Source organism: Rhincodon typus, chromosome 9 (genome assembly GCF_021869965.1).
Source record: "Rhincodon typus isolate 14 chromosome 9, sRhiTyp1.1, whole genome shotgun sequence".
Taxonomy (NCBI): Eukaryota; Metazoa; Chordata; class Chondrichthyes; order Orectolobiformes; family Rhincodontidae; genus Rhincodon; species Rhincodon typus.
The window spans coordinates 81,553,065-81,576,167 of record NC_063340.1 but is presented as its reverse complement, the minus strand read 5'-3'; the positions used below and the strand labels follow the sequence as shown (position 1 = coordinate 81,576,167).

Genomic DNA, 23,103 nt, shown 5'->3' with positions numbered 1-23,103 from the left:
CCCTTCTGGGGCAGTCTAGGGTCAAAGGACATAATCTCAAAATAAGAAGCCACCCATTTAAAACAGAGATGAGGAGGAATATCTTGGAGAGTAGTGAATTTGTGGAATTTTTTACACAGGGCTGTAGAAGCTGAATCGCCAAGTATATTCAAGGCTGAGAGAGACAGATTTCTAATCAGTAAGGGGATCAAGGATTAAGGAGATAAATCAGAAAAGTGGATCTGCGGGTGATCAGATCAGCCATGATTTCATCAAATCAATGGAGCAGAATCAATGGGCTAAATGGCTTGCTCCTGCTTCTATGGCTTATGGTCTTGTAAGATAGTTACATCGTCCAGTAACGAAGCGTACTCACTCACACAGAAATCCCTCTCTTCACTGCCTTTCACAAAAATGTTAATTCATTTTTGATTTATGGTTACACTTTTACTGGTTGTGCGTTCAGTATTTCATCAACATCAAAGTTGAGAGTGTGTTTTTCTGGTATTTCTTTACAGGAAGCCTGACCTATACCAATGTACTTGTAGTCAAGACAGCCGGATAGTGAAGACAAGTGCATACCTGGCCAATTTTCCATTCACCAAAGGCACTGTACCAACCTGTAACATGCCCATTTGCGTTTTCAGTTAAGAGCAGTTAATTTAGCATAGACCCACGACCAGATTTGGGGACACCAGCAGTCTGTGGTTTACTTATTCACTGCTTAAATCAGCTGATTTATCAAATTGGCTTGTCCACAGATCTGCTAAACGTTTCAGCAAGCATATAAAAAAAATTGTCTGCCTCAAGAATTTGGCTTTCATGTGTCTTGTCAACTGTCATTTATGCTCTGCACTTTGCAGACTCAAACGGTAATGCGGTTTTATCTATTCTATATGCTCCAACATTTTGTTTTAATTTTGATGAGCTCCCCCTTTGCTTGATTCATGTTTAAACACTAGTTTTAGCTACAATTGTTGAAATATAACTTTGTGTCATAACAAGCACTACTTACAAAATGCAATTTTTATGGCTGGGTTCTTAGATCATTATTGTAGTACAAAAATTATGGCTAAGTACAGCATGCATCATTATTAATGCACACACCTCGGATATGAAGTACAGGGTGCCTCTATGTCTGTACAGACGTGCTGATGGGCGCAGCTGAATGGCTCTGCTGAGATCATTCAAAGCTTCACTAATTCGACCCAGGGGAGACAGAATCTGCCGAAAACAGGGACATCAATATCATAATGTGCACACAAACCATCCTAATTGCTTTCCATGACAACAAACATGTCATCAGAAATATAAATGAAGTCAATGAACCAAAATAAATCTTACCTCTGCTCTCTGCTCAAATACCTCAGGTGCATTCGGTTCTAAGGTTATAACTCTGTTCAGCTCAAAGAGTGCAAGCTCAGCATTTTTGATATCCTGAAATATAAATTTGACTTTGAATACCAGTGAGTTAACACTGATAAATATAATGTAAGTCATTTAGTTACAAAGAACAAGCAGGTCACTTACTGCTTGAAAGGCACAAGTCTTGTTGCTGAAGGAAACAAAACGGACCAGAGTACAAATATAACAATCAAAGTCATGCCACAAGGTAGTAAGGCCGTAAGTGTTAGATTTCATTTTTAGAGGGATAATAAAGTAACGAAGGTCTGCTAAGCATGTATCGAACATTGGTTCAACCCCATTTAAAGAGTTCTATAGAGTGACAAAATAGAGGTCATTAAAATTCTACAAGGTTCTAACAGAGTTGGTGCAGACAGAATCTCTCCTCCAGTGGGGAAGCGCACAATTTGATGTCATTGATGTGAGATAGTCACCAAGAAATCCAATAGGGAAACCATTAGAAACTTCTTTCTTCCAAGAGTGATGACAACTTAGAACTCACTACCATCGGCCGTGATTGAAGCGAATAATATAAAAGCATTTAAAGAAGAAATGCCAGCATGAATAAACACCAGCATGAATGGGTTGGGTCATATATCTTAAATACTAGTCACTTTATTTCGGTCTGTAATCTCCCCACCTACACACTTACTCTAACTTTTCTAAGACCACCTTGGGAAATGGTGATCAATCATTAAGAAACAATGAGTGGTATTAATAGCTTTGTTTATAACTATGTTTGCCAGCAAATTTACTGCGCTCGCATAAAACTCATTCATAAATTGTAAATAAAAATTAAAGATCGTAATAAATTCATAGAAATATCACAGACTCTCACAAATCACACCTCAGACTTTAATTTGAACTGAATAAATACTGACCTGTAGACCCTTCTTTCCATATGCTATTCCCCTTCCATAGATAGCACCTACTAGTTCCGGGTTTCCCTATTCTCAGGCATCAAAATAAAGGAAAGATAAGTAATATCAATGTAGTTATGTCAGACACATGTGCATCTGTACGGTGCTACACCTGTTATACCATTATGGCTCACTACATTTAACACTGTATTATACCACAAATGATATATTTAAAGTGAATCTACATATTCACTTGTCCTCTCAGAGGTATACATTCAATGCCTATGCCCTAATTTTCCAGCTAATCAGGTTTAGAAAAAGAAATGGAATATATACGAAATGTATTTTACATTCAATACTGGTTCAGCAATAAAAATTCTATTACTCAGTCTCCATGTGTTCAGAATCTAATTCACAAGTGACAGAGCAAGCATCTGTTATGGAGAAAAAATGGCACATAAACAAATACGCATGCAGGGCTAAAGCTAGGTTTTACAGTTTTGCTGTAACTTTGATAAAATGTACATACCTGTAGCAGCACTGAAAAGTGTTTAATTGCTTCATCATATAAGTTGTTTCCAATTAAGGCATAGCCAAATGCTGAGAAGAAATAAATACGGATTAACTTAAAAATGAATCAAAACCTGAGGGATGTTGCAGTTCATTTCCAAAGAAATTAAGATGAAGCAGTGTATGTAACATATTTGGATTTCCAAGAAGTTCTCGACAAGGTGTCATACATTAAGATAAGGGCCCAGATGATGGAGATAGTACATCAGCATTGATAGAGGATCAGCTAACTAATAGAAGACAGACAGGTGAGATAAGGGTGTATTTTCAAGGCAGCAATCTATAACTAATGGAGGAATCAGTGCTGGGCCACAATTACTTATGATACATATTGGTGAGTTGGATGACAGAAGTGAATGTACTATAGCCAGGTTTGCAGATGACATAAAACTAGATGGGAAGGTAAGTGCTGATGATGACAGAGAGTCTGCAGACAGGTTAAGTGAATGGGCAAAATCTTGACAGATGGAACATAGTGTTGTAAAATGTGAGGTTATGCACTACGGCGGGAAGAATAGAGGAATCAATATTATTTACATCAGGAAAGACTATAGAAAGCTACAGCAGAGGGGGATATGGGAAACCTTTTGCATAAATCACAAGAAGCTATTATCTGACTTCAGCAGGTAATAGGGAAGGCAAATGGAATGTTGGCCTTTATTTCAAAGGGAATGGAATATGAAAACACGGTGGTCTTTCTCAAACTATTCAAGCACTAGTTAGACCACACTGGAATACTGTAAACAGTTTTGGTCCTCTTATCTAAGGAAAGGTACACTGGCATTGGAGGCAATCCAGAGAAGGTTCACTAGATTAATCTTAATTAGGGAAGGACTCTTATGATGAAGAGCTGAATAGGTTGGGGCATACTCACTGGAGTTCAGAAGAACATGAGGCAACCTTATTGAGACATACAAATTGCTCAGGGAACTTGACAGAATAAATGCAGAAAGTGATTTCCCCTTGTGGGAGAGTAGAGGACCAGAGGATATAATATCAGAATAAGGGGTCGCCTATTTAAAACAGAGATTGGGAGGAACTTTTTGTTTCAGGAGGGTAAGAAATCTCTGGAATGCTTTACTGCAGAATGCTTTGAGAGGCTGGTTCGTTAAAAGTATTTAAGGCTGAGATAGACAGATTTCTAATCAGTGAGGGAATCAAGGGTTGTAGGAATAAGGCACTATCCCACTAAATTGTGGAACACACTCGATGGGCTAAATGGCCTATTTCCACTCCAATGTATTATGTTTCAAAGATAAATACTATTTTATTTTATTTAATCTTTATCATTTTTAAGAAATTAAATACTGATATTGCCAGCTTACTGAATGCAATGCTGTAAGGGAGGAGCATTTAACACACCTTGCTTAATAACTAAAAGTAAGTATTATCAACTGTCACAGTCACCAATTTAAAAATTCAGCAATTGAGCAATTTCTGAAGACACAAGGCTTAACACAGGTATACAACATCCCATTAAGGTCATTAATATTCACATATTGAAAACAACTAAAATACTGAACTCCTTTTGTGTTTGTCAGACCTGAAAAGCCATTAGTGGCAACATTCATTAGTTGAATGCAATATACAAAAGTCCAAGATTTACTTCCTTTCCCATGCAGAGGGCTGATCTACAGAAACAATCTTGACTCTGGTTGCCAAGTTAAGGCAGGAACAATGCTTCTTAGGTAATAATTACATTTCGTGCTCCAAATAGCTCAACTAGATAGGCTCACTATTGAGGGTTCAAACATTAGCGATAGCCATTTGAGAAAAATATAAAAAAGTGAAACATTTATGGAGCTATCCTTCAAGACATTACAGGTAGAAGTGAGCAAAGAAAGATGTTATATTGCAAAACTACATTTTCTTTCTAATAGTGTCATGGGTTTCTGCAACTTTATACCATCAATGTACAAATGCATCACAGATAATCAACATCGAACAACTGTAGCACAGCTGAACCCACGTGGGGCCACTGTTCTTGTGGCATAGTAGTAGTGTCTCCATCTCTGAACTAGGAGGCCTGTGTTCAAGTCCTATCTGCTCCAAAGGTGTGTCTGAACAAACTGATTAAAAAATATTTATAAATAAATTTTCCCTCTAGGGCCTATTTAACAGGATCAACTTATTTTTTAAAAAGTAATGCAGCATCCAAAGAGGGTTTTTGTGGCACAGTGGTAGTGTCCCCATCTCTGAGGTAGGTGGCCTGGGTTCAAGTTGCACTTGTTCCAGAAGTGTGTAATAAAGCACTGAACAAGTTGATTAGAAAGTATCTAACGCAACATCCAAGAACTGTTTCGACAAAATAAATTAGGGGATCTTGCGGTGCAGTAGCATTGTCCCTACCTTGAGTCCAGAGGTTCAGGTTCAAGTCCTACCTGCCTCAAAGTGTATCATAACATGCTCAAACAAGTTGATTTGATGAAAATTAGAACAGATTAGGTTAGCGAGACTTTCTTGGTACTTCTCACAGGTGGCAGGAGCCAATGGAAGATCGTGTCTGCTCTTGCCTCTTTTAACAGTCAGCTCTGGAGCAGGTCCTACAATTGTTACTACAGTAGGAAACATGACATGCTTAAATGATACAATTCTTGTTTTGAAAAAATGATGTCGTTTCCTTGACTTGATCCAAATTAAAAGGCATTGACACAGCCAACAAACTAACACGTACCCAATTCCTCATTTGTATTCTCATCAATACTCGAAAAAGGGAATCTCTTCTGTTCAGTTAATACTTTAGCTTGACTCTAAAATTGAGAAACATAACGCAATGATGCAAAGGCAGTAAACCAACAATCTGTAACATATGTTTTAATTGTAAATCATTTCCATAAATTAAGGAACAATTTCTGCCCAACACTATCAATTATCTTCAAAGAATGTAGTGCAGATGCCTTGCTTACATGGTGGAATCTTATATTTGGTTGCTGTGATAAAAATTCAATGTAGTCTGACTGACACCATTTTTGATGAAATCCTGTTGAACACTCCTTCCCTCTTGTATAAATCAACCTCTGTTTACAATGTAATGGGTTTGATTATTTTTCCCCCAATTTCTGTTGATAATTCTAGATAAGCTATTGGAATTTTTTAAAAGTTCTGGTGCTCCTTGCAAAACACAACCTATAAAATGAATGAAAGAATTGAATGTCTTCTCTCACAATGGCTTCCCATTCTTCCCAGCCAGTGGTAAAGCTAAGGAGAGCGAGTGAGCAAACTCTCTTCAACTGAACTGTAGAGGCCAGAAGGAGCTCCTCACTGGTCTGCATTGTCAGTCGAACATAGGTGGTTTAGAGGTGGGTTTCTAATTTCTTCCTTTGCAACCCAATTAACCAAAAGGATCTTCTTTAGCAAAGAAGTTTTAACCATTTGTTAAAACGTGCCTGTTTATGTTCAATTGGAAACTATTACAATTCTGGAAGATTTTCTGTACTGAAATATTTGGGTATCACACAATGAACTGCACTACTCTTGAATACTTCCACTTCAACCTCAAAAAACTCTAGCAACTTTGTGACCTCATGATGTAAAAAGGACAGCAGCAAAATGTACATAAAATTAGTTAAATGATAGGTAACAGCAGGAATCAATGGCTACTACTTGGACTGGAAAAAGACTTAAACTGAAATTCCTTGCCTCTCTTGATGTACAGGGTACAATTTCAAAATTTACTGATGACAAAACTTGGAAGTATTGTGTACTGTGAGGAAGGTAGTGTAGAACTTCAAAAGGACTTAGGCAAGTTGCGGCAATGGACAGACAATTGTCCAGTGATCCACTTTAGAAAGAAAAACAGGGAAAGACAATACACAAAAACATATAATTTTCAAATGGATGCCAGGGCGGAGGGACCTAGTGATGTATATGCAAAAGGTGGCAACACAGGTTGAACAAGCAGTTGAAAAAGCTTACAGAATCTCAGAGTTTAGATATGGGAGTACAGAGTACAAATGGATGTTAAGATAAACCTGCGTAAAACACTGGTTCAGCTTCAACTGAAACATTACATCTAATTCTGGACACCATACTTTTGAAAGGATGTGAAGCTATTAGTGAGGGTGCAGAACAGATGAGATGAGGATTTTTATTTACACAATAGATTACAGAAGCTGGGTAGTTTTCTTTGGAGAAGGCTGAAAAGAGACTTGATATATAGACAAAATCGTAAGGACTCTGGACAGACCAGATATGTAAATTGTTCCCACTGGTGGAAATATTGAGAGGACATTTACTTAAGATGTTTGATAAAAGAAGCAATTGCCACATGAGGAAAAACATTGTTTTTAATGCAGGGAAAGCTCTCATCTCGAAAGCACTGCCTGAGAATGTTGTGGAAATAGGTTCAAACATGGTTTTCAAACAGAATTGGATAAAATCTAAAAAGGACAAATTGCAGGACTGTAGAAGACAGGCAAGGAAAGCAACTGGTTGAATTAGTCTTATAGAGAGCTGGTCAAGGCAGAATGTGCCCAATGGTGTCCTTCCACATTGCAACCACCCCATGATATTTACTGTGAAAATACTTAACTCCTTAAAATATAACCCAGAATTAATTATACTTGGTCCCTGAAATATCCAATTTTTAGGATTTAAAAAAAAACCTACAAGTAAAAAAGTCTGAATAATTCTGACACTTGCTGTACTCAACACCACACATAGTTAGAAAAAAAACTATTTCCTCATAATTTGAATTTAGAAAACTGCAACCAAATATAGTTAGTCATAAAACGAACAGATTTTCAGACTGAAACTGGTCCAGTTGACTCAATTCTTTTCAGTGGGTGCTTCATAACTCAAACTATTGTAAATTGCAGGTTTAAAACACTAGGTACAAAATAATTAATAATATGCTTCACAAATTTGGCTGGTATTTAATCTAGCACTGCACTGAAGTGATATTTATGTCAAAATAATAAAATGAAAGTGCATTCATAATAAATATATTTACTGTACCCATGTACTTTATTAAGAAGAACAGGATAATGTACCAGAATTTTCTCTGTATCGAGGGCCAGCACTGGCTCACATGGTGGAGACCCACTAGGGATACAGTCTGTATCTTCAGGATTCAAAAATGAAGACTCTAAAACATTAAGCAAAGCAAACCTTTTAGTAAGTCACTCAGTACATTAAACCTTTTTTGCTTTATTTTCACAATTTTAATCTCAGCCTTCAGCCCAAACAAAGGCACACAATTGAAAAACCATTGTCTTAATTTTGCAAGTATTGGCTTAATCTTTCATAATTCCAATTAGCTCTTCCATTTTCTTTTTATTTCAAAGTTTTTTTTTTAAAGTGTCCTAATATATTTTAAATATTTACTCACAAACAATAACAGAAATTGCTGGAAAAGCTCAGCAGGTTTGGCTGCATCTGTGGAGAGAGATCAGAATTAACATTTCAGGTCCAGTGACTTTTCCTCAGAACCCAGTTCAGCTTTTCCAGCAATTTCTGTTTTTGTTTCTGATTCCTAACATCTGCAATTGTTTTGGTTTTTAAGTATTTGGTCCATGGGTTACTTCAATTCACAAAAGACCACAAGGATGGGGTGGCATGGTGGCTCAGTGGTTAGCACTGCTACCTCACAGCCCCAGGCACCCAGGTTCGATTCCACCCTTGGGCGGCTTCTGTGTGGAGTTTGCACATTCTCCCTGTGTCTGCGTACGTTTCCTCTGGGTGCTTCGGTTTCCTCCTGCAGTCCAAAGATGTGCAGGCTAGGTGGATCAGCCATGCTAAATTGCCCGTAGTGTTCAGGGATGTGTAGATTAGAGGGGGATGAGTCTGGGTGGGATGTCTGACGGTCGATGTGGACTTGTTGGGCTGAAGGGCCTGTTTCCACACTGTAGGGATACTATGTGTTCTGTGTGTGTGATGATAAAATGCATCCCAAAAACACCGAGTTAATGTGGATCTGAAAAACCTGTTTGATAAAGTTTTCATAGAGATACGAAGTAGAACGAAAGTCAAATCTGTTCATTACCAAAATTACAGATGTAATAGTCTTCATTGGTCAGGGCACTGAGTGCAGGAATTAGGATGTCATGTTATAGTGATACAAGAATTGGTAAGGCCACATTTGGAGCACTGCATACAATTCTGGTCGCCCTGCTATAGGAAGGATGTTATTAAGCTGGAAAGGGTGACAAAAAGATTTACAAGAGTGTTACCAAAACTGGAAGGTTTGAGTTATAAGAGCAGGCTGGATAGGCTGGGACTTTTTCGCCGAAGAGTAAAAATCTGAGGGGGAGACCTTATAGAGGTTTATAAAATCATGAGAAGCACAGATAACGTGAACAGCCAAGGTCTTTTCCACAGGATAGGGAAACGCAAAAGACGGCATATATTTAGGGTGAGAGGGGAAAGACTCGAAAAGGACCTGAGGGGCAACTTTTTCTCACAGACAGTGGTGCGTATATGGAACGTGCTGCCAGAAGAAGTGGTAGAGGCAGATACAATTACAATATTTAAAAGACTTTTGGACAGACGTATGCATAGGAAGAGCTGAGGGATATGGGCCAAACACAGGCAAATGGGACTAGTTCAGTTGAGGAAACCTGGTCGGCATGGATGAGTTGGGCTGAAGGGCCTGTTTCCGTGCCTTATGACTCCAACTTCATAGATGAGGACAGCATTGCTATACAGTACTGCGTGCTGATTTCACTATCAAGCATTAAACAGAGATACGGGACTCTGCCTTGATTGTGCATTTGAACACTAAAGATCCATGTTACAAACTCAAGAGATCAAATTTCCCTCTTCAAACAATATCACATTGCTATTTGCTGGGTGCTGTTGGTACATAATGCCATGTTATTCAGTATCAAATCTGCCACTGCAAAGTAAGTCATTGTGCAAAGCAATTCAGTCTAGATTAGCATGAGAAAATGGTAGTAATGTAGGGACACAGTTTAAAAAATTGCTATTTTACAGATTCATATGATTACACACTAAAACATTTCCACAAAATAGGCCAAAACATTTAAATATGTTCAGTTTTATTTCAAGAACTTGCATTTATATATTGTCTCATTACATTTTCATATCAAAAGCATGAAAAGACTTAACAGCAAATGAACTGTGTAGCAAAAAGTGAAAATGCTAGAAAAACTTTGCAGGTCTGACAGCATCTGCAGATACTGAAAGAGTTAATGTTGAGACCAGTATGATCTTTTTCAGAGCCCAGTTCGCTCTCCCTATAGATGCTACCACCATTGTGCAGTTTTTACAGCACCTTGAATCTTTATTTCAGATTTCCACAGTATTTTTCATCTTAACAAACAGCAGTCATTGTTTCATACAATCATAGAATGGCAACAGCACAGAAGCAGGCCATTCCACCTGCTCTGCCAGTGCTGACTCTCTACAAGAACTGTCCAGCTAGCTCCACTCCTGTCTGTTTACTGTAGTCTGCATATTTTCCCTTTAGATAATTAAGTAATTCCTTTTGAAAGCCACGATTCGAGAGCATAACTGCAGGTTGTGTAAGAAGTGTCACTTTGGTTCTTTTGCTAACCGCTTTGAATTGGAGTCAACTAGTTTTTGACCAATAGGAAGAGATTCTATCTGTATTCATAATTTTGAACACTCCCATGAAATCTTCTCCTGTCCTTCTACTTTTAAGGAGAACAAAACGGCTTTTCCAATCAATCCACGTAACTTGTCTCTCATCCCCAGAACCATCCTCCCAAATACCTTTGCATCCTTCCTACTGTCCAGTGCCCAGAATTGGACACAACTCTCCAATGTGAGGATGAATGAATAGTACGTGAAGAAAGGTTCACCACAATTTCCTTGTTTTCATGCCTCTATTTATACTGTCCTTGATTCCATGTGCCTCAACTATTTAAAACTGGGATCAGTTGAACAATTAAGGAGAGAACTATTAACACAAGTGAAACCCCACTAAAAGATTGAACATTTCAAGAGGCTAATCTATAAAATGTCCTTCACTGAGTGTCAATGTGAAGTAGATTTAAAAGAATAAACTGTATGCTCTATTGTAAATTAAAGTGGAGAGAAAATGAAACTTTTAGTACCATCGATTGCCCTCTGGTGCTGCTTAGGTTCACATGCTAAACGGAGGCTAAGAAAAATGACATTTTGTTCGTGGGAGTTGGGCATCACCTGCAAGCTCTGCATTCATCGGCCAGTCCCTAATTGTCCTGGAGAAGGTGGTGGCAGACTGCCTTCTTAATGTTGCACTCCTTGGCATGTAGGAACATCTACAAGGCTTTTATAATCAGACACCACCAAAGCACTTAAAAACCAATTAATTATTTTTTAAAATTTGAGATTTTTTATTCAACTTGTTCAAATGTATTATGACACACCTCTCTAGAGCATGTCAGACTCAAACCCATGCCCAGTAGCCTCAAGCTAGGGTGACTACCAAGACTCCACGAAAGACCTCACTATTTAAGTTTAATCATCGTAGTAATGCAAGAAATGTGACAGACAATTTGCTCACTGCACAATGTCACAATCAGCACAGTGTATAATGCTGGATAACTCGTTTGTTGGGGGAACAATAACTGGTTGTTTTTCTATGTAGTGTTATCCACATGTCTACATCCACCTGAAAGGGCAGAGGGAATCTTTGGCTGAACACCATCCCTGAAAGTACAGCAATTCCCCACTAATTATCATGTAGAGTGTCAGTCTACTCTTTGAGCTCAATTCCTACTGTAAGACTTGAAGAATGCAGAGTGACAGGTTTGAAGATAGTATGTGTTGAAAAAAAGATTGAAAAGCACTGTTCATTTTCAGGCAGCTGACTTTAATAAAACACAAGCATATTATTATTGAAGAATTTCCAAACTATCAAGAAATCCATGCAGGTGGCTTCAGTACACCTGATTTCTCTCTGTCAGTAGGTGCTGTGATGGAATCTTTAGTTGAGATTTGTGTCTATTTTTTGAAACTGACCCTAAGTGAAATGAGGAACCAAAAGGGTAGCCATGATGTGGATGTGCCAGTGTTGGACTGGGTTAGACAAAGTCAGAAGTCACACGACACCAGGTTATAATCCAACAGGTTTATTTGAAATCACAATTAGGTAAAGAACTATTAATACAAGTGAAACCCCACTAAAAGACTGAACATTTCAAGAGGACTGCTCCTTCATCAGGTGACTTCACCTGATGAAGGAGCAGTGCTCCAAAAGCTTGTGATTTCAAATTAAACCTGTTGGACTACAACCTGGTATCGTGTGACTTCTGACTTTGAAGCGAAAGGGGACAGATGAGGAAACAGACACTTGCAATTTCAAAGGAAGTTAAAACTTCTCAGGAGACTGAATCTGGCACTAAGCAGAAAATAGGACACAGATTAATTCAAGCTCAGTTGAAACTAATGTGTCCAGTAGTGCAGTACAATCTCCAGCAGGTAAACCCAAAAGCAGAGAATAAAGAAATATAGTTGCGACAACACTTTCTGTTACAAGAAATTAACATTGCTGGATCCATGTCATGCAGAAATAGTTAAGCAAATTCTGCAGACCTGTGCCATTTTTGGTGATGAATTGTATGCATGAAATTCAGGTTGGTTGTGCACTGCTTGTAACCTGGAGTCAGGCTTGATCCTAACAGAGAGCAGCTGAAATTCTGTGTTCTTCTCTTTGAAAGAATTATGTGGCAGATATTGATAACCTACAGACTAAATGGACTGCAGAGCCAATTTATAATATGTCTTAGTTGTATCTGCCATTTAATAAGTAATTCATAGTTTATAACAGACAATTTGCTTACAGTCATGTTTAACTTGCATTGTTTCTGAGTATTAGAATATAGATGACTATCTAAAATAGTATTGAGCATTTGCTTCATTTAACCCTTGTTTCAACTGCAGAATCTTGGCCTCCATTTGTTTAGTGAATAATTGATTTCAGATTTTTTTAAAAACCCACAGAGTTCAAACCAGGACACACCTTTACCCAAATCCAGCAGGTTTGGGAACAGTCAACAAAAACTAGTTTTGTCCACCAAGATAGGATTAATTACTGACCTCAGGGAGACCACCCGAGTAGCAGCGACCATGAAATAACTGAATTTCACATGCAGTTTGACGGATAGAAGTGTGGGTCCGAGGGTAATATTTTGAATTTAAACAAAGGTAATTACGACAGCATTAAAGCAGAGTTATTGAAAGTAAACTGGCAATTTAGATTAAGAGATAGGTCAATAGAGATATATTGGCAAACATTTAAGGGTATATTCCAGAAAGCGCCAATGGAGACTGTCCAACAAATAAGAAAAATTCTAAGAGATGGACCCACCGACTGTGATTAACTAAAAAAAGTCAAATAAAGTATCAAACTCAAATTGTGCAAAGATAGGTGGCACATCAGAAGATTGGACAGAACATAAAAAAAGCAAAGAATTACTCAAAGTTTAATTAGAGTGGAAAAATTAGAGTACGGGAGAAAGATGGACAAAAATAATAAACATATAGGAAATGTTTCTTCAGATATTTTTAAAGAAGAGTTTACAAAGTAACTGTCAGTCCTATAGAAAATGAGTCTCAGGAATCAGTAATGGGGGATAAAGAGATGGCAGACATATTGAACAGATAGAACATAGAACATAGAACAGTACAGCACAGTACAGGACCTTTGGCCCACGATGTTGTGCCGAACTTTTACCTGAAACCTAAGGTCTATCTAACCTCCACCGCTACCTTATACTATCATCCATATGCCTATCTAATAACCGCTTAAATGCCCCTAATGAGGCCGACTCCACTACCCTCTCCGGCAATGTATTCCGCGGCCCGACCACTCTCTGAGTAAAGAACCTACCTCTGACATCTCCCCGATATCTACCTCCTTTCACTTTAAAACTATGTCCTCTCATAAAAGCTACCTCCACCCTAGAAAAAGTCTCTGGCTGTCTACTCTATCTATACCTCTGATTATTTTGTACACCTCTATCAAGTCACCTCTCATCCTTCGTCGTTCTAAAGAGAAAAGCCCTAGCTCTCTCAACCTTTCCTCATAAGACCTTCCCTCCATTCCAGGCAACATCCTGGTAAATCTCCTCTGCACCTTTTCCAACGCTTCCACATCTTTCCTGTAATGAGGTGACCAGAACTGGACACAATACTCCAGATGTGGCCGAACCAGGCTTTTGTATAGCTGGAGCATAACTTCACGGCTCTTGAACTCAATCCCTCTATTAATGAAAGCTAACACACCATACGCCTTCTTAACAACTCTATCCACCCGGGTGGCAGCTCTCAGGGAACTGTGAGCATGAATCCCAAGATCCAATAGCACATCTTCTTTACTAACATCAACCTCCTCTCGCCTACCTGCCTGTTTCACAATGTCCTCCTCTACAACTAGGTCCCTCTCAGTTGTGAATACTGAAGAAAAGTATTCATTAAGGACCTCTCCTATCTCTTTAGGCTCTGTGCACAAATTCCCTTTACAATTCTTGATCGGCCCTACCCTTTCTCCGGTCATTCTCTTGTTCTGCACATACGTGTAAAAAGCCTTGGAGTCTTCCTTGATCCTTTCCGCCAAGGTTTTCTCATGCCCCCTTATAGCTCTCCTAAGCCCTTTCTTCAGCTCCTTCCTGGCTAACTTGTATCTCTTTAGAGCCTTTTCCATTCCTGTTTTCCTAAACCTTACGTAAGCCTCCTCCTTCCTCTTAACCAGTCGTTCAACCTCTCTCAAGAACCATGGCTCCCTCACTCGACCACATCTTCTCTGCCTGCTAGGGACAAACATATCAAGCACATGCAGTATGCATTCCTTAAACAATCTCCACATTTCTGTGGTGCTCTTCCCTGATAGCATCTGTTCCCAGTTTATGTTACCCAGTTCTTGCCTAACTGAATTGTAATTACCCTTCCCCCAATTATAAACTTTACCCTGTCGTATGTACCTATCCTTATCCATGACTATTGTGAAAGAAACAGAGTTATGATCGCTACTGCCAAAATGCTCTCCTACCAACAGGTCTAATACTTGGCCCAGTTCGTTGCCAAGCACCAAATCCAAAGTGGCCTCTACTCGTGTTGGTCTATCTACATACTGTGTCAGGAATCCTTCCTGAACGCACTGGACAAAATCTGCTCCATCTAAACTATTACAACTAAAATGTTTCCAATCAATATTTGGAAAGTTGAAGTCACCCATGACTACAACCCTGTGACTTCTGCACCTTTCCAGTATCTGCCTCCCAATCCGCTCCTCTACTTCTCTGCAACTACTAGGGGGTCTGTTAAAAAAACCCCAAAGTGACTGCTCCTTTCTTGTTCCTGACTTCAACCCAAACTGACTCTGCAGGCATATCATTCTCGCACTGCCTTTCAGTAGCTGCTATACTCGCCCTGACTAGCAATGGCACTCCCCCACCTCTTTCTCCACCCTCCCTATTTCTTTTAAAGCATCTAAATCCCGGAACTTCCAACAACCATTCCTCTCCCTGAGTTACCCAAGTTTCTGTAATGGCCACAACATCGTAGTTCCAAGTGCCAACCCATGCTCTAAGTTCATCCGCTTTATTGCTGATACTTCTAGCATTGAAGTATACACACCTCAAACCATCTCGGTGTCCGCAATTATGCTCCATTGACTGCATTTCTTTATTTTTTCTTTATTATTTTGTTTCAGTCTTCACTAGAAAGGATATGAGTAACATTCCAAAAATAACTGTACATCAGGAATTGAAAGGGAGGAAGGAACTCAAGAAAATCACCAGGAAAGCTATACTGAGTAAGTTGTTGGAACTAATAGCTGACAATTCCTGGATCCTGACATAATTCATTCTCGATTCTTAAAAGAAGTAGCTAGTGAAATAGTTAATGCATTGGCTTTACTTTTCCAGAGGTTCCAGGAAGGTTCCTTTAGATTGGAAAATACATTTTGTAACTCCTTTATTCAGAAGGGTGGGAAGCAGAAAGCAGGAAACTACATACTAGCTAGCTTAGTATCTGCCACAGAAAAAATATTAGAAGCTCTTATTAAAGACATTACAACAGGGCATTTGGGGATAAGTTAAAGGTAATCAGTCAGAGTCAACAGGGTTTTGTTAAAGGGAAATCATAACAAACTAACATTTAACTAATTCATTTGAGTTTTTTGAAGTAACTTGTGCTGTGGATAAAGTAAAACCAGTATATGTACTGTACTTAGATTTCCCCAGAAGGTATTCGATCAGGTGCCACATCAAAAGTTATTGCAGAAAATAAATGTTAGAGGTAACATATTGGCATGGATAGAAGGTCAGCTGGCTAATGGGAGACAGAAAGCAGGAATAAATGGGACCTTTTTCCAGTCTGGCAGAATGCCACAAGTGGTGTGCCACAGGGGTCAGTGTTGGGCCTCAACTCTTTAGAATTTATATAAATGATGTGGGTAAACACACCAAAGGTATGATAGCTAAATTTGTTGATGAACCAAGATAGGCAGGCCTGTGAGTTGTGAAGAGGACAAAAGGGATATAGACAGGTTAACCGAGCGGACAAAGATAAGGTAAATGGAGTATAATGTGAGAATATGTAAAATTGTCCATTTTGGCAGACAGAATAAAAAGCATATTATCTAAATAGTGAGAGCTTGCAGGGCTCTGAGATGCAGAGCGATTTGGATGTCCTTGCATATGAATTGCAGAAGGTTAGTATGCAGACACAGTGAGTAATTAGGAAAGCTAATAGAATGTTCTGTTTTACTGCAACAGGATTGAATGCAAGAGTATGGAGGTTATAAGACAATAAGAAATAGGAACAGGTGTAGGTCATTTGGCACCTCGAGCCTGCTCCATTATTCAATACAATCATGGCTAATCTGCCATTCCTCGAGTCCACTTTCCTGCCCTTTCCCATAACCCTTGACTCCCCTTGATTCAAGAATTTCATTATCTCAACCTTAAATATGCAAAAGAACTCTGCCCCACAGCTCTCAGTAGCAAGGAGTTCCAAAGATTCTCAACCCTCTGAGAGAAGAAATTCCTCCTCATCCGAGTCTTGAATTGGCTCCCCTTTATTCTGAGAATATGCCCTCTAGTCCAAGGCTTTCCCATGATGTGAAACACGCTCTCAGCATTTAGCCTGTCAAGACCCTTAAGAAATCTGTGTGTCAATGAGATCACCTCTCATTCTTCTCAACTCCACTAAGTAGAGTCCCAAACTGTTTAGCCTTTGCTCATAAGACAATCTGTCATATTGGGGATCATCTTCATGAACGTTTTCTGAACTGCCAATGAAACAATATCTTTTCTTAAATAAAGGGACCAAAACTGCTCTCAGTACTGCAAATGTGGTCTCACCAGCACCTCGTACAGCTGCAGTAAGACTTCCCTACTCTTATGCTCCAACTCCTTTGAAATAAGAGCCAACATTCCATTAGCATTCCTGATTACCCACTACACCTGTGTGCTAGCCTTCCATGTTTCATGCACAAGTACTCCCAAGTCCCTTTGTGTTGCAATTTTTCTCCATTTAAATAATATTCTGTTCTTTTGCTCTCCCTTCCAAAATGAATAATTTGACATTTTCCCATATTAAACTCCATTTGCCAACTTTTTGCCCATTTACTTAAACTAACATTATTTCTGTAAACTATATGCATCCTACTCACAATCTGCCTTACTATCTATTTTAGTGTCATCTGTAAATTTGGCTATCATACATTCACATCCTCCCTCCAAGTCATTAATATGTATTAAAAACAGTTGCAGCCCCACCACTGAATTTTGTGGAACCCCACTGGTCGTAGGTTGTCAATCTGAAAAAGAACCCGTTATCCCCACTTGCTGTTCTCTTCCCGTGAGCCAATTCTCTATCCATGCCAATACACTACTTCACCACTGTAGCTCTTTTCTTGTAACTTAATCTTTTGTGAGGTACTTTTTTAAACGCCTTCTGGAAGTTCAACACAACTACTGGCTCCCCTCTATCCACACTGGTTGAGACTTCCTGAAAAACTCTAATAAATTAGTCGGGCACGATTTCCCTTTCATGAAGCCATGCTGATTCTGCTTGATTAGATTGTGATTTTCTATATGTCCTGCTATTACTTCCTTAATAATGGATTCCAATACTTTTCCAATAATAGATGTTAGGCCAACTGGCCTATCATCACTCGCTTTTTGCCTCTCTCCCTTTCTGAGAAAGGCTGTCACATTAGAAATTTTCCAATCCTCTGGTACTTCTCCAGAACCCAGCAATTTTTGTAAAATTACAACCAATGCATCCACTATCTCTGTAGCTACTTCTTTTAAGACTCTAGAGTGCATGTCATCAGGGTTAGGGGATTTATCTGCCATTAGCCCCATTAGTTCATCTAATCCTACTTCTTTAGTGATGGTGGTGGTACTTAATTCCTCCCTGTATTCTTTAGTATTCATGCTTCATTTGCACAGGATGTAAGTACAGAACTGGTCACTGTACTTACAAAAGGAATTTACTGGAAGCACTTCACTGAAGATTTACTTGACTAATACATGAAATGTGCAGATTGCCTTTTGAGTAATTTTAGACAGCCTTGGCCTGTATCCTCTGGAGTTTATAGGAATCAGAGGTGACTCTGAGGTGACAGAACAGGATGAATGTGGAAAAGCTGTGGGAGAAACTAAAACTCGGGGTCATATTTTAAAAATTAGGGTTTGTCCATTTAGGACAGAGATGAGAAAAACATTTTCTCCCAGAGCATTGACAGTCCTTGCAATTCCCTGCCCCAAAAGGCAATGGATGCAGAACCTTTAAGTATTAAGACTGTGGTAGATAAATTACTGACCACCATGCAAGTGAAAGATTTAAGAGTATGTAGGAATGTAAAGTTGAGGTTAAAATCAGATCAGCCGTTATCTTATGGCATAGCAGTGCAAGCTCAAATGGCTGAATGGCTTACTCATGTTTCTTGATTATACATTCATAGAGCTGATACACTTGTGCAGTGATTCCGAAGATAAACTAACTGAATTCAGGCAATATACTATCACTGAACATTTGATCAACTTCCCTTATTCAGTCAAGACCACAACTGGATCACTAAATAACACGGTTACCTGGGCCAAGACAAGAGAAATTCAACGACTAGTATACTCCAGGTTCCCCCGATGTTTAAGCAGGCATTGCTGCTACAACCACTTCCCAGATAACAATAATCTTGTCCAGCTCAGCTAATGCATAACTGAATCTATAAAGGGTTTGTTGAGTTACAAACTTCCAGCATCAAGCAAATGAAATGAAAACTGCATTAACTCCTATGAGATCACTTATCTATCTACCACTACAACTACCCTCAAACAAGATAGCCACTGGTAATTCGGCAATGGCAAATGTGGATTTAAACATTAAATGGCAATCAAATGCCCATTCCTGCCTTTTTGCCACAAATGTGTTTCACGACTTGATACTGACAGTGGAGGAAGTAAATCTTTCATTTACATAGAGCAAATTTAACCCACATTGGGACACTTAATGACTTCTTTTCAGTTTGGTCAAAAAGGATATGCCCAAGATACAGTTGGTACCTACCAGGACCTCTAGATAAAGCTATGGGTAACCAGTTTGGACAGAAATCTCAATCAATACAACTAGTGAATGGTGCTGAATTAAACACTATGAGAAACAGATCGGATAGCATGAGAATCAACACCAACCATTTCCTGGCATTTCACCTGCCAAAATGCACAGTATATTCCCAAATCATCACGGCATAAAGTTTGACGTTGCTGCGGGTAATACTGATGAGGAGACAAGCACTTATCATGGGGAGTTAGACGGAAAGCAATTCTTTGTTATGTTTGCGTTCCTTTCCTCACGTCTCCTTTCAGCTAATTTAGAAAGTAAAATCAAAGGTGTAAAAAAAAGTCTCCCCCTCATATTCTAGTATGTTACTAGGTACATTTCAAATGAGACATTACACAGTTGTTCTGCTGTGCTCGATATACATTAAACATCCGATGACACTATTTGAAAAATAGAAGAGACATTCTCTCTCCCACAACATGGTCAATATTTATCCCTCAATCAATTTCAGTAAAACAGATCATCAGTTCATTGTCACATTGCTGTTTACGGGCCTAGTTATGTTTAATTCAACTGCTACAGTTCCAACATTAACTTGTGAAATGTATTCATTGTTTTAGAGTGCTCTGGAATATCCTTAGATTGCAATACGTACAAGTGTAAATTCAAGTCTTTCTTTTTTGTGTTGATGCAGAATGCTCCAGGAAACACACTCAACCAAGGTGGCAAAGAGTGCAACTCAACTGCTTAGATTAGAGAGGGGAAAAAAACTGGTTTCTCATCTCTGATGGCTGTCCTGTGAGCTTGCACAACTGACCTGGAAATAGACTCATACATGGAGAAATAGTGGCACAAATCTGCATACCAGATAAAGTATCCCATGACAGTAAGAGACTACAAAAGGCAGAGAAACTTGAAAAGTTACATAAATAGGTCATTGTATCACTTTCAGAACAATAATGTAATTTGAAAGTGATAGTACATTACTGAAATGGAAACAAATGACAATGGTTTATGAACAATTTGATGTGAGTGTGGTGCTTCTAGAATATAGATACCAAACAGGTGACAGACTTATCAGTCAACATCAATCATTCACTGTAGAGGTAGTAAACAAAATTGACAAACACTGCTGCTCTTCCCACATTACTGACGTTTACACACAGTTAAATTTCCAGTACAGGGGTACAGCAATAATGTCAATCTTCTTCTAGGGCATTGGAGCCAAATTTACTATCTAGAACAAAGTATAAGTATTCTTCCTGGCATTCCAAGTGTACACATTTCAGGTCAAAGTCTCCAAAATCAATACAATCATTGTTCAAACCCTGCAATATCCTGACAGCAGATGCCAAAATGTTATCAAGGATCTTAAGGTCATGACGAACTTTTCTGATGGCGAGTTCTTGATTTTTTTTTAAATCACCATAGCTGGCCTCACTGCAACTCATTCTGTAAATGCCTGAAGCTTCCTGTTTCCTTCCTCACCTTCAAAATCCTTCACAAAATTTATTAGTTTAAGCTTCTGGTCACCTCCAGTAACTTTTTCATGGTTACCCCATTCCTCGTGTGAAGACCTTTGATGTCATATTTACTACATTAAAGGCTTAAACTGTTGTTCTTGCGATGTATGAGGAAATAAGTAGTGCACAAAGAACAGATAAAAATACATCTTGAACCATCATTAAAATTGAACCATTCGTTATTGTCAAAAGAGCAATCTATAAACAGCTTTTATAATAATCAGTGTTCGGAATGTGCCGCAATTACATATTTTTAAAAATATAACTCCATAAATACAACCCTACATGGATCCAATCACCAGAGAGACTTAGCAGCTACCTGTCCTGACCGCGGATGCGGAAGTCAGAAAAAACTTGCACTGTATACCGTACAAAAAAAAGGACGTGGCAAGAAAAATAAAAAGTCAATCTCTCACCGCACTCCACGAAGTCTTCAGATTTTCCAAATTCAGACTGCATAACACAGCCTTGCTTCTGCAGATGGTTATTGCTATTAAAGGACAATAGCGAAGAAAAGTACTCGGCCCAGGCCGAGCGGCATTGGGAAAACAATAACAGTTGAGCAACAACGACGGCCACCGCGACTGACTGACTGGCAGGTGCCATTTTTTTCTGCGGGTCTGCTTCTTTGGGAAACGCACGATGAGGTTGGGGTGGGATGTGCCACGGCGGTGCCCTCTGGAAGATGTAGTTCTACCAGCTTGGACACCGGTTTGTTCATTGGAAGGAAGGACTACATCTCCCGGCAGGGGTCGGGTGACGTCTTCCGACGCTTTCACCCCGCTGGACGGTCACGATTCCGACGCATGGGCTGGTAACCTGGCAACGGCGAGGAGCTGGGGTGTGTGTGAGGAGGGGGTGTGGGCCTCGCGCTCGAGTTTTTAAAAAGTGAGCGGCTGTTGGCCAGAATGGCGGTGTGCTATCGGTGCGTGGAGTGCAATGAGGAGGCGCAAGAACTTCACAGGGACTATAGCCACGGCGTCATCAAGATAACCATCTGTGTAAGTGCAATCTCTTAGCCAGCTTCAAAAAAAAACAAGTCTCTAGAATCAGGTAGAATTGCTACTGTTTAAAACAAGCTGTTCAGCCCATCATGTGTGCTGAAGGATTCCATTTCCGCCGCATAGGGTCTTCCCACAGGGTGAGACCCCCAAGTGGAACTCTGATAATTTATAACAATTCTGCGTTGTGCACTAATGTCGGTACACAGAGCACCTTGCACTAGTAGGTCTCTTCCACCAGCTCCTCACAGTTCTCACTCAGATCCCCGATATGGAGGGATTGTCTTGTGAGTGGAAGTTAAATAGGTTTGGACTCTACTGACTGGAGTTTAAAAGAATGAGAGGTGACTTCACTGAAAAATATAGGATTCTTTGGGATCTTGATGGGGTAAATGCTAAGAGGATGTTTCTCCTCATGGGACAGTCTAGGACCAGAGGGCACAGTCTCAGTATCAGGAGTGCTAAATTAGGACTGAAACGAGTTGGAACCATAGAAATGATGCAGAAGGGAGCCATTGGGCCCATCTTGTCCATGCCAACCCAAAGATACCCAGTTGCCCTTTCTAATCCCATCTTCCTTGTGATAATGTGAAAGCCTCAAAATGGGGCCAGTGTAGAAAAAGAAGTTTGGGGAGTCCTAACATTTTGCTCACTGATTCTTCATTGCACTTATGGAATGAGCTGCCAGGGGAAGTGTCGGAGGTTGGTACAATTACAACATTTAAAAGGCATCTGGATGGGTATATGAATAGAAAGTGTTTAGAGGGATTTGCAAGTGCAAATGGGACAAGATTAATTTAGGATATCTGGTCAGTATGGATGAGTTGGACCAAAGGGTCTGTTTCCATGCTGTATGATCCAATGACTATGACTCTACATTGTTCCTTTTCAGATTAAAAAAAAAATTGTATTTGGACAGGCATTTGACAAAACACAAAAGGGTAAGTCATAAGATGAGAGCCCATGGTATTGGAGGTAGTATATTGGCATGGATGAAGAATTAGCTCATGGCAGTACACAGAGAGTGGGATTCTATTTTGGTTTGGTTACCTGCAGCCAGTGTGGTTCCACAGTAATCATTGCTGGGACTGCAACTGTTTGCGATACATAATAATACCTCAGGCAGGAAGTAAATGTACTGTAGCCAAATTTTCAGATGATACAAAATAGGGGAAAAGGCAGATTGCAAGAGGGATACAGGTGCAGCAAGTAATCAGGAAGGCAAATAGAATGTTGGCTCTTATTTGAAGGGGGTTGGACTGTAAGAGTAGGGAAGTCTAACTGCAA

General features: G+C 39.4%; 2 protein-coding genes across 10 annotated transcripts in view; one reads left to right on the top strand and one right to left on the bottom strand.

Annotated features, from left to right (window-relative positions):
• Nucleotides 1–21,441, bottom strand: part of ttc13 (tetratricopeptide repeat domain 13) — a 59,414-nt gene extending 37,973 nt beyond the window's left edge. The window contains exons 1-7 of the mRNA XM_048601371.1: nt 21,232–21,441; nt 7,805–7,899; nt 5,488–5,563; nt 2,773–2,843; nt 2,265–2,330; nt 1,324–1,416; nt 1,087–1,203 (exon numbers count right to left, since the gene is read on the bottom strand). Of these exons, the coding sequence (XP_048457328.1) occupies nt 1,087–1,203; nt 1,324–1,416; nt 2,265–2,330; nt 2,773–2,843; nt 5,488–5,563; nt 7,805–7,899; nt 21,232–21,421 (708 nt within the window). The 5' untranslated portion in view covers nt 21,422–21,441. The remainder of the gene's footprint in view (nt 1–1,086; nt 1,204–1,323; nt 1,417–2,264; nt 2,331–2,772; nt 2,844–5,487; nt 5,564–7,804; nt 7,900–21,231) is intronic.
• Nucleotides 21,442–21,583: 142 nt separating this feature from the next.
• Nucleotides 21,584–23,103, top strand: part of arv1 (ARV1 homolog, fatty acid homeostasis modulator) — a 36,185-nt gene continuing 34,665 nt past the window's right edge. For 8 of the 9 annotated variants that reach the window (XR_007262826.1, XR_007262825.1, XR_007262824.1 and 5 more), the window contains exon 1: nt 21,642–21,816. Coding sequence is in view for 5 of the 9 variants with exons in the window: in XM_048600719.1 (XP_048456676.1) it covers nt 21,724–21,816 (93 nt within the window). In the remaining 4 variants the exon portion in view is untranslated. Of the gene's footprint in view, nt 21,817–23,103 lie in introns of all 9 variants that reach the window. The other variant, XM_048600722.1, reaches the window with a different exon arrangement.